General features: G+C 34.3%; 1 protein-coding gene across 1 annotated transcript in view; it reads left to right on the top strand.

Annotated features, from left to right (window-relative positions):
• The window catches only part of LOC106457578 (homeobox protein caupolican-like), a 29,471-nt gene that overhangs the window by 11,379 nt on the left and 5,714 nt on the right, over positions 1-12,378 (top strand). Inside the window, exons 3-4 of the mRNA XM_013917016.2 lie at positions 492-607; positions 6,769-7,175. Coding sequence (XP_013772470.2) covers positions 492-607; positions 6,769-7,175 — 523 coding nt within the window. The remainder of the gene's footprint in view (positions 1-491; positions 608-6,768; positions 7,176-12,378) is intronic.

The following is a 12,378-nucleotide window of genomic DNA, read 5'->3' as shown; positions in this document are numbered from 1 at the left end:
AAAGTAAAAAGTAAGTTTACGTAACCTAACTAATTTTAAAAAGTTAAGTAAGTACATTAGTTGTAGTAGTATATATATATATATATATATATATATATATGAAGAATTTCGTTTAATTCAAGCATTATGGCATAAAATAAAGGAGCTTCGTTTATGAAACTGTTGCCTCTATTGTAGAATTATATGAAAGTTTCATACATAATTCTTAAAATCATTCTTCTTTTTTTTTGTGAGGAAATTACCAATGAAACTAAAAGTCTTTGTTCAATTGAACCAAAGTAATAATAATAAAACATTGTTTGAACGTAATGTTTTTGCTTGTTCACATATTTCGCAGCTTTCATACCCCGAAATGAAAAAAAAAAAACAAGATAAGGAAAAATTGATTCGTGTTAAAACAATACGATATTAACTGAGTACTACACTAATATTACCAAAAATATACTGTATTATTATTATTACTGTATGTCTAATTTTCCATTCATTTTTAGGCAAATGGGTTCGACATTAAAGAAAATTTGGAAGCTTGGAGAAGTTTATCTTATGCTGGACCAATGTATTACCCGTATGATTCGGCTACTTTGGGAAACTATCCATTTCCGAATGGGCAAGTATCGTGTTAAGTTTGACAATACAATGAACGTACAGTGCGTATATATATATATGTATAGTTGAGATTACATCCTTAGTTCTTACTTATCAATTTATTATCTCTTATTTATTTACTTGTTAGATATTGTAAGCATTTTTTTACTGTTTGAAGCACAAATGCTTATAACTGATCAGTAAGAAATCGGAAGGACTGAGAGCAAATTCTGAATGAAACAATTATGTTGTATATTACGCAGCTGCTTATATTCTACGAGCTATTTCATTATATATTGACAATGTTAGAGAACTCCAGCTTATTTTACTCTTTCGATGATATTACCTGCTAATTACTAGATGTTTTACCCATGCAAAATAATTCACCAGTGGATTTCTAAAGGATTTAACTGGCAGATTGTTGAATTAAATTATTCGTGCAACTCGAAACTATTTAGTAGAGAATTAAGCTTAAATTTCAAATTAGCACTTTCACTACTGAGCGGAATTCGAGACTATTTGGTGCATTTAACATTAGACAATTTTATTTATTGATTGTTATGTAGTTTTACTCTGGTAAGATATACACTAAAATAGTTGCAAGAATTTACTTCTCACCGTTATATGATTTTACTTGTATATAGATCGTTATAGCATTTTACTCCTGATCATGATACAGATTTACTGAGGTAAGATCTATTCCCATACGATTGTACGATCTTACTCGTAGGTCAGTGTATGATGTTATTCTTTGATCGTTAAGCAGTTTCGTTCGTGAATCTTTATAGAATTTTACTTGCCTTAGGAACTATGTGATAATGTAACCTTCATATAAACAGTGTGTCGTTCAATATGTTGTATCCACATAGTGAAATAACCGATTTCTTGAAATGACTTCACATCGTGAAATAGCTTCGCAATAATTTTTGATTACTCTGAGAATAAATCTGTGCAGTAAAATGAGTTGTCATTTAAAATGCAAAGATTAAATTTGATTAAGCTCTCTTCTGACCAGCAGAATAAAAAAAGCAAAGATTTATTTGGACTAAGCCCTCTTCTTAACAGCAGCAACAGTGCAAGAATAATTATGTAAATTGTCATGAGGGAAAAAAAAGTACATTACCAATTTCACAAACACGTAGTACCCCTTATAGTTGTTATTGTTTTGAAGTTAAGCACAAAGCCACACAATGGGCTACCTGTGCTCTGCCCACCACGGGTATCGAAACCAGGTTTCTAGCGTTGTAAGTCCGCAGACATACGCTGTGCCACTGGGGGGGGGGGGCTGTATCCCTTATAGGTGGTCCATAATTTAAGACCTAACAACAAGGCTTACCTCCAAAATGTATACAAATAGGTAACTATATAATAGAGTTAGAGATCTATAAAGTTGTTAATATGTACATTGAGAAGTTAAAAGTTCCTGCATGATTTGGAATCGTTTCATGAAATTGACGGTATATGTAATGAGAATGGTCTTTTATTTCTTTATTTGCGCTATAATGATACGTTTATGCACGTAGAAAAATGAGAGAGTAGTAGCTTTTATAATACCTGTAAGCTACATACGAGAGAGCACAGAGTTGTGCAAAGTTTGAGCACGTCATATTGAAACGATTTTGGAGCATCACACGTCGATACAGCCATGAAATCAAGTCCGGTCATACTCTATCTGACGATTCAAATCTTGATAATAGTTTTGCAGTGTAGTATCCATCGCATAAACGCTCAGTGGTTTGACTGTCATGTCCAAAGCACACCACTCTTTCCTGCTGGCCTTTAATAATCCAGCTAGTATTCAAGGACAACGGTTTCCCACTGCCCGTTTCAACAGTCCGACCGCACAGAAACTGAAAAGCGCTGCGTCTGGCGACTTGACCGGAACGTCTTTGTATGGAATAACATGAATACCTGTTTCATTCTCCAGCTCCTTGAGATATGTCATTGTGGAACCCATAACCTATTAGCCTCGTTTCTAGGCGAAGATCCTACTTGATTATGTTACTTACTGTTGCCTGGGGGACATGAATACCTTTTGTCACTGACCTGTGTTCGTGGATTTTCACTTGTTACAAAACGCCGTACTTAGCTTGCCAAGGTAGAGGTACGAATTGTTGCAGGATGATTCCGGTGCCCCAAGTTGATCTATATTCTTTTGTTTTCAAATGCTATCAAGTACAAGGGATATCCCCGTCTTGGAAATTCTAAATACTCCGTCTAAACACATCTTTATAACCCGAATGCCTCGGAAAGGGCTGTTACATATCCTTCACAAAAGCGATCAGTTTTGGCATCACACTGTCTTCGCAACACTGAACAACGATAAAATGTAGTTCTAATACAATCTGTTCCACCACTACTCTATATCGGGTATGGTTGTCATGTAACCTTTTAATTTGGACATTCAAAATTGTTTTAGTATAATGTACTCAACCCTTTGTATAAGATTTACTCTCTTTATGTATGTAATAATATCGTTTAGGGTTGTTCAGGCATAAACTTGCCAGATAATGATTTACTTAGAATGTGAAAATACAATTTTCTTGCCGATACACAGACATCAACTCATACATCCGATAAAAGCTCACTATAAAATGTAAAAATACAAGTCTATTAACGCTTCTCAAGCATAAGCTCCTCTGGTAACATCTCACCAGATTAAAAAATATGAAAAATGTAGGCATTTCAATGCTACTTAAGAATAAGCTCCTCAGATAATAACTCACTATAAAATGTGAAAAATAAATGCCTTGTAGCCTTGCTCGGACATACGTTTTTCAGATAATAGCTTACTATGTTATAAAATGTGGAAAATACAATTTTTTCTATCACTCTTCAAGCAAAAGCTGATTAGATAAAAAAAAGTTAAAATAATTTTTAGATTACTTCTGAAAGGTTATTTGTCGAGAAAGAATGATGTCGGAACTAATAATAACAATTTATTGACTGGCGTAATGCTCTTTACTGAGATATGATTCAGTGAGCTTTTGTGAACTCTATTCTGGTGATCTGAGTCTAACAAGAGCTGTCTAGTAAGTCACTATCTGGTGAAGTAATTTGTGAGCAGGTACACACATACCTATTACACTTACAAACACAAATATGTTGTTATGTACAAACACATATAAAAAATATATCATTTTGAAGATATCTATGGTTTGTTTTATCAGTATGCAGTATGTCTGATTGCTTTCGAACACTGAATTAATTTCCTTTCGCTGTTTTCGTCTTTTTTATATATTTATTTATATTTTCTTACAAGCTGAACTTGTTTTATCATGAAAACATGTACTATTCAGTTCGTGGACCTCTATAATGAGATTCCTATTTTATCAACAAGGACGAGTCCTACGTGTGACTACAAAAATCTCGATCTATTAAACAATCTAGCTTCGATAAGTCTTACGTCTACAAGGACGTTAAATGATGACGCTGGTCATGTGATAAGTAAACCTGTAGAACTGAACATTTTTAATGAGCATCTATCTATGTTCTTATGTTTCAAACACATCAATACCAGCCGGCTTTTCCACTAAGTGATGGTAATATACATCCTGTCTAAACCTGATATACATACGAAGAGCATGCAGAAAGGAGTCTTATGACCAGGGTTAACTTCACTTGTCTGAGAAGCGAATAGGCTATTTGTGTCAGATAACGATTATAAAACTAATAAAATTCCATTGATAAGTTATTGTTGTACTTGAGAGAACAAAAACACAATTCTTCTGTGTGTTTTGAGCTTGGATACATCTAACGGGAGACTGGATGTCAACAAATTGTTGAATGTATGTTTTTGAAATTTGCTTTAGGTGCCCATAATGAAAAATGTTGTTGTACCTGCAACATCTAAAGTCAACCAATATTTCGCATATAGCTTTCAAACCATTATCTAGAGAACTCGTTACAAAACAAATCTGATCACGCTTCGTTAAAACTACCTAATTTTAAGTGTTTTATTATTATTATTAGAAACTGAGCTCTTTTCAGGCTAAGTTCTCACTTCATTCGCAAACAAATATCTGTTCGGTGAATGAAATTTTGATACTTAGCACCATACTTCATCACTGGTTTCATCGTCACCGTTCATAAACCAAAGATGACTACTTTGCTCTAATGTGTGCTATATTTTGTTGGTATTGCATCATAATTGGTAACCTGTTTTTCGCCATCTCCTATATAAATACAACTCATAACATGATTATTAGTTCAATATTATTTATTCTGCATTTATAATTTCATAATGCTTGATTAATAATTTAGGCATCATCAGTGCTCATTATTCTTTGATGTGTCTCACTTTTCTGTTGTTGCTTAAAGACATTCCTTCCATATACAGTTGAGTATTGTTAGCCTTGATTTTTAGCACATGCTAGCACGAGTTAATCGCTTTTATTAACTTTAACCATCTTTTTTCACAAACAAACAAAATGATTTATTTTACCATGAATATAAATGCCAGTAGCATTCTGTTTCTGGCCGGACATGCATCAAGAAATTTACAGTAAAATGAAAAATAGTAATGACCCTTGGAAGAAAAAAATTAATTTCTGAAAACGCCACCTGGATGATAGAGTGAATTTTAATTAATCTTTATATATTTCTTATTTTGATTGTTTTCCAAGTATCAAAATGGATAAGTAGAGACAACTCAGCGCCCATTTGCGTCCTTTATTAACATAAAAACAACGAAATTAAAAATTATAAATAAAGTTTTCTTTTATTCTTACTTAAACATACTTTATCACGGGACATATGTTTTTAGCGGCCCGGCATGGCCAGATGGTTAGGGTGCTCGACTCGCACTCTGAGGATCGCGGGTTCGAATCCCCGTCCCACCAAACATTCTCGCCCTTTCAGCCGTGGGGGCGTTATAATATGACGGTCAATCTCACTATTCGTTGGTAAAAGAGTAGCCCAAGAGTTGGCGGTGGGTGGTGATGACTAGCTGCCTTCCCTCTAGTCTTACACTGCTAAATTAGGGACTCTTATAGCTTTGCGCGAAATTCAAAAACAAACAAACTTGTTTTTAGTTGAGATCTACTTTCTTTTCTTTGAATTTCCAGATCTTTTGTTATAGAAATAATTAAGAAAGGATCTTTAAATTATTTATATAATTTAATGAAATGGAAAATACTGACTATATTGCATATATAGATATAGGAAACGCTGTTTTATTTTCACCAAAGGAAAACCCTATGAATAGCTTCATATTTCTCTGTGTTAACGTGTAAATACGTATAAATAGCGATTGACCAGAATCTGGGGATTGAATTTCCGAAAAGGAAGCATTAACCTTCAAGACTAATGGATTGCATGTCTCACCACAAGTGGACGAGATTTCTAAATCAATTTAGTGTACTGTTGGTATCCGTTGGTTCCGGTTCCCTGTGGTTAAACCCCCAATTCAGTAGTACATGTATATATTGTGTCTGAGTTTACCTCATGCTGTTGTAGTGTGTTTTAAAAACTACACTCCTATATAAAACGGGTGGTTTTGCGTAAGAAGTCGTGAAGTTATACATGGTTATATCAATGTAGACTTAAATTGTTCGAAAGTCTATTATTTGAGGATGTTTCAGAAGTAAAATTACAATCAAAAGCAAAGACTTGCAGCTCAACATAAAGATAATGAAGTAAAAGAAGTTTATCTTTAAATATTGAATGATTTGCGTGACAAGTTAGAGTCAAGCCTTAAATATTTATAAGTAAACCTGAATCAGTGCAATATTTCTCTGTGTAGTGGTTTAGTCGTGAAATGCCGCATGGAAGATTTCACTACAGTTAAATCTCGGCTTTCCCTACTTATTCTCCCCAAATATTAATGACTTTTGTTAATTTAAGCTGTCCGATCGATTTTGGCCCTTTCCTTACCTCATGTCTGCTTCGTTTTCTGCGTAGATCAAAGTGTTCAGCAAAAACGAACATTATTTTCATTCAAATAAAATGATCAGCTAATTTGATCTTTTAATTACAATTCATTCTAGAACCTAATAAAAACAGCACAATTGAACATCTTCGAAAGTTCATCGTGATATAATAAAAAGTCGTTAAGGAGCATATTTTTAGATTTATATGTAGAAAGAATTACATTTATTTAAAGCTTTCTTTTATGTTCTGAATTTATACATAGAAGTATTTTTAATTAAAAAAAACTCAAATCACGATGTTGTTCTTTTTTAGATACGGGATGGACTTAAATGGAGCTAGACGAAAAAATGCTACCAGAGAAACAACAAGTACATTAAAAGCTTGGTTAAGCGAGCACCGCAAAAATCCTTATCCAACGAAAGGAGAAAAAATCATGCTTGCGATAATTACCAAAATGACACTGACTCAAGTATCCACGTGGTTTGCAAATGCCAGACGTCGTCTTAAAAAAGAAAACAAAATGACGTGGTCACCACGTAATCGATGTGAAGATGATGACATTGACGATGATGGGGATGATGAATCTACCAGAAACAAAGAAGAAAATAACACTGACCCTTCAAGAAGGTGTGATGACAGCGATGATGACGAGATGAGCGTTAACAGGACATTGGAATGTATAGAGAAGATGCCTAATCCCAGTAAATCCAGTCTAGGAGGTCAGTTGTTCTAAATCATTTTCTGTCATAATTTAGTTTGAATAAATGAAAAACACCGACAATACAAACCTTTGTAATCTAAGGATGAACATTTCACGACCATTGTTATACATTTTTATTGTAAATAACCTCTGTGTTTTTTCTAAAACAGAAAAATGTCTGTTAATACCTTTCCCACTTTTATACTATTTGAATTTATGACTAATATCGAAACAGTTCATTAAGTAGTATATGGAAGAATAATTCACACTTAAATTTTTATAGATCCATTCCACGAGGAATTTGAAAAATAATTAAAAAGGTTATCGTAGATTTTGATGTCTCCGCTGAGAGACGTGCAGTTTTTCTATTATTTCTCCTTCTTTTTTTTCCTTTTTTTTCAAACACTTTTCAATCGAAACTTAGTCCTTCATTTGTGGGCGGATTGACTTGAATCTTGTTAGGGTTACATTTTGGTCTAATACACATAGAGGCCTTTTTAAGGATTTTATGGAGTCAAAAGTCAAACAACCCTAAAACGTTTATTTTGATCTTCTGTGTGGTCATATTTACAGCAGCCAAGATGGAAATTAGAACAAATATAAATTAATCTAAAAAAAGTTGAATCTGCTCATTTTGAGTCTTTTTAGAGGTGTTAAAGCACACAAGAAAAGCACAATTTGGTGTTTTTGCGAACTATTCATGTGTATGTCAACCAACTTACATGGGATTTGGTACAAAGTAACCTTAATGCAGGCCCCAAACAGTGATATAGACAGTTTTTGATTTTTCTGTGGTTTTTCACGATATTTTCTGGTGTCAAAAGTTTGGGATTGCGTGGAGGAGACATATTGGTTTCTTATTTTTTCATAGCCCAATTGAATTAACCCACAAATTTGACGTCATATAGTTTTATTTTTCCAGATCTTAAATTTACATTTTAAATAAAATCAGATTAATATTTTAGGTATTGTAATTGAATGATTTGGTTATATCTGGTATGAAAAGACAAAACGAAAGTTAGTTTCAGTAACGATTTGTTAATGAAATTCCCATTATTTCTGTCTATTACACACGAACGGCCTTTTTCATAGTATTTATGTCCGTGCGTTCCCTGGCAATTCTCATTCCAAACCACGGACCGGAAGGTCCAAAGGTAGAACTGTGACTCCGATAACTTTTAGCTGTGGGCGCGTTATAAAAGCGACAGACAATTCCGTTATTCGGTTCAAAGAGCCGGACAAAATACTTGTAGTGGCGGGTATGCTGATTTACTTCCTTCTCCTTGCTCAGTAGCTGAAAATTAAGGACATTTAACCTGGCTGAAAATACAGACTGAAAATACCAAGACCAAATTGTAGTTGAAATTAGAAAAAGTTTGTTTTGTTTTTTTAATTTCGCGCAAAGCTACACGAGGGCTATCTGCGCTAGCCGTACCTTATTTAACAGTGTAAGACTAGAGGGAAGGCAGTTAGTCATCACCACCCACCGCTAACTTTTGGGCTACTCTTTTGCCAACGAATAGGGGGATTGACCGTCACATTATAACGCCCCCGCGGCTAAAAGGTCGAGCATGTTTGGTGTGACGGGAATTCAAACCCACGACCCGCAGATTGCGAGTCGAGCTCCCTAACCACCTGGCCACGCCGGGCCTTAGAAAAAGTAGAGTGCAAAGACTTAAAAATGGATAGCTTTCTAGACAAGTTTGAGTAACGAGTTTTTGGTAGACCAAGGTGAAAAAAAAAGTTTTATGTTTTCAATGAACATATAATAGACAGGAAACTGGGTTCATGAAATTTCGAAAATACAAAAAAATATTGAAAAGGTATGTATATACCGCGACGATTTCAAGTATATCAACAACTGGCTCACTAACCTTTTAAACACTATTACGTTGTCCCATGTCCCGCTTTATATAATCAACAGCCGGTTTACTAACCTTTTAAACACTATTACGTTGTCCCATGTCCTGCTTTATATAATCAAAAGCCGGTTTACTAACCTTTTAAACACTATTACGTTGTCCCATGTCCTGCTTTATATAATCAACAGCCGGTTTACTAACCTTTTAAAGACTACTACGTTGTCCCATGTTCTGGTTTATATACGCAACTTCGACTTTTTTTTTGGCAAAGAGAAAAGGGTTTCCTGATAATGACATATGTTCCCTAAAAGAGCACTTCTCCACAGCAGTTTTTACCTTATAAGGAAACCAATAGTGACGTGAAGTCAAAAGTCTAAATAAGATAGAATAAAAAACATATAGGTAAACCTAGTTTGAAAATATAATGTTTTTAAAAATGACACTCAAGCAGACAACTAATGCTTATGTCTCCTTGCTGTATGGTTGTTGTGAGAATCAAATATCTAGCTATAATGCAAGAAACTTGATCAATAACATAACAAAGTGTAAGTATTCTACGTAACACGTACCAACATTAGTTTCATACAATTAATCCTGCTATTCTATTTTTCTAAAAATAATTATTTTACTATTCGATGGTTTGAAGTATGCTAGAATAGTTTACTTACTTTTTTGGCTAACTTTTGTATTATCATCACTGTGGTTAATTGTGACACACTGTAACATGTATATGTGTATGTATGTGTGTGTGTGTATGTATGTATTAGGTTTTCAGGAAATTAATGTCGCGTTTTGGAACACTTTCATTAACCACCCCCAAAAAATGTACATCACGTATAATATTTAAACGAACCGCCTAAACGTCACGTTAGTGTAGCCTATATAACGTGTAAAGTTTAGTATACTTTAATCCCTTATAGTAATGGTACACGACGAGACACACATTCGACATCTAATGCTGTTTGGATACAAGAAGAGAAACAACGCCTCTGTAGCCACAAAGAATATCAAAGAAGTTTATGGAAATATTTTGAACGTTCGTAAGTGTCAACGATAGTTCAGCAAATTTCGTTTAGGTGACTTTAGTCCTAAAAACTGTGATGGCAGCGGCCGACATGTTGGAATTGATATTGATGCTCTGAAGACGCTTTTTGAGTCTAACCCAAGGCAGCACACTGGTGAAATGGCCCTGAAATTGCATGTCTCTTATGAAACATCTAAGGAATATGGAAAAACTCCATAAAGAAGGTGTTTGGGTGCCTCCCAAACTCTCCGATGATCATTTTTGAACAGGATTGTTACCTATGATGAGAAATTGATTCTCTATGCGAATATTAAACGCCAAAAACAATGGCTCGGTCCTAGAAAAACCACTTCCGACCCCAAAACCTGGATTCCATCCGCAGAAAGTGATGCTTTGCATTTGGTGGGACATCAAAGGAGTAATACATTTCGAAGTTATTTGCATCAAAGCTAAGTGTTTTCTTTAATCAGGGCATTAACAACCTGATTGTAAGATGGAAAAGCATCATCGATAAGAATGGAGACTATTTCATTTAATAAATATTTTGTTTTGATATATAAGTTGTTCGGGTTTTTCATCTAAAAAAAGCGACATTAATTTCTTGACGACCTAATACATACAAGATGACCATCTGATCATTAGTATGCATTACAAAGAAACACATTCACACACGTACCTACATTTCGAATCTTCCCACCCGTAAAGTAACAAAACGTCAATACCGTACCTATAATTTCTACGAGTACTCAAACTATGTTGGGATGATAATGATTATAAAAGAAAATCCAAACTATCCATGAAACTATCTTTTCTAATAGACAATACCCTGATTCTCTCATTCACGATCCAGCTATTTTATACACCTAGGAGCAAACATTGAACTCTAGCAAGAAAGAACATACCGATTGTATTCCCCTTGTGTAACATACCAGCAGACTAACAAGAAGATCAAATATATTATACTAAACAATTACACAACACTACTACTGTAGTAAATCTCTTTTCAAGACCCCCCTTCTTCCCACTATTAGTTCTTACAGATGACAAAAATCTAATAGAAATCTTGATACACAGTAACTTTAAACAAAAGCAAATTGATACTCCAGGCGCTCACACATGTAAACGAAACAAGTGTGTCACATATAAACAGCACTACACATATACGAAGACAAAAACACAATTCTCAACATAAGACAGTCTTTTACATATACCACTGAATGTATCATTTACTGTATATTTTGCAAAAAAATATATAAAAAATGGAATAGTTTATACATTGGACAAACAGGCCACCGACTCGGTTATCGAGCACGAAAACATCAAAACCATATTAAACTGCAGAACCAAGATACACCTAGAGGCAAACATTTCATCATCAACAACCATACAGTTGATGACTTTTCGATTCTGGGACTTATTAGTGCTCTGACAAACATTCACAAAAGGGAATGACTGGAAAAGAGATTAATCTTCAATATGGGAACCGTACGACCATTTGGTTTAAATAAACGCTTTTCTTTCCTATAAATTCTCATTTTTTTCCATATTTTGTTTCTATTTTATTTTTTCTTGGATTGTGATATTTATGTATAAGATGTAATTTTGCAGTGGTAGCTCGAAACGTCATCTTCTTCTTCAAAAAAACAAAAAGAAACTTGGTGATTGTTTAATCTATTCTTTAATTTTGATATCTTTGTCGCCAAGGGGGGTAACTATATATTTCTTTTCATTAGAATACAATCTTGATACGGCTTCAAAGGACTTGTGCAACTTTAGTCTATTTCTGAAATGTTCTTGGAAGCCAACGCTCACGAATAATGGAGGGAGGGTCTGTGAAGGGTCAATAAAGATGTGTGGTCTAAGATGGACCTCGATGTCCGTCGCAAAAGTTTGTTTCACTGACAATGTCGGTGTCGGGCAATAGTGCGTAATTATGATAGTCAGATCGAGGAAGATGGAATACGTAGTTAAAACGTTAGCATAGGAAAATCATTCTTATAAAACAAGATTCATATTACAGTCAGTAACATTAACATCAATAAGCTGAAGATCTGGCTTAGACTTCTGATTTCGCACGATTTTCGAGAGCTTCCTATATTCCACATCAGACCAAAGATAGAAGAATAAAAAGCTGGCGACTCGAGTTTCTGCTATATTCTAAATGAGCGTTCTTATTTAGTGCTTTTATAAAGTCATCTTAACAATGTTTGACAAAATAATCTAACGTCCCAGAAGCATAATTAAAATCTCAACTTACGGAGAGAATGTTATATTCGAGAATGTTATACTTTGTATACACTGAGTGGTCACAAGTAAATAGACACCTATTTTTTCGT

This window comes from Limulus polyphemus, unplaced genomic scaffold (genome assembly GCF_000517525.1).
Source record: "Limulus polyphemus unplaced genomic scaffold, Limulus_polyphemus-2.1.2 Scaffold348, whole genome shotgun sequence".
NCBI lineage: Eukaryota > Metazoa > Arthropoda > Merostomata > Xiphosura > Limulidae > Limulus > Limulus polyphemus.
The sequence above is the reverse complement of the archived record's forward strand: the minus strand, read 5'-3'. Positions and strand labels throughout refer to the sequence as shown.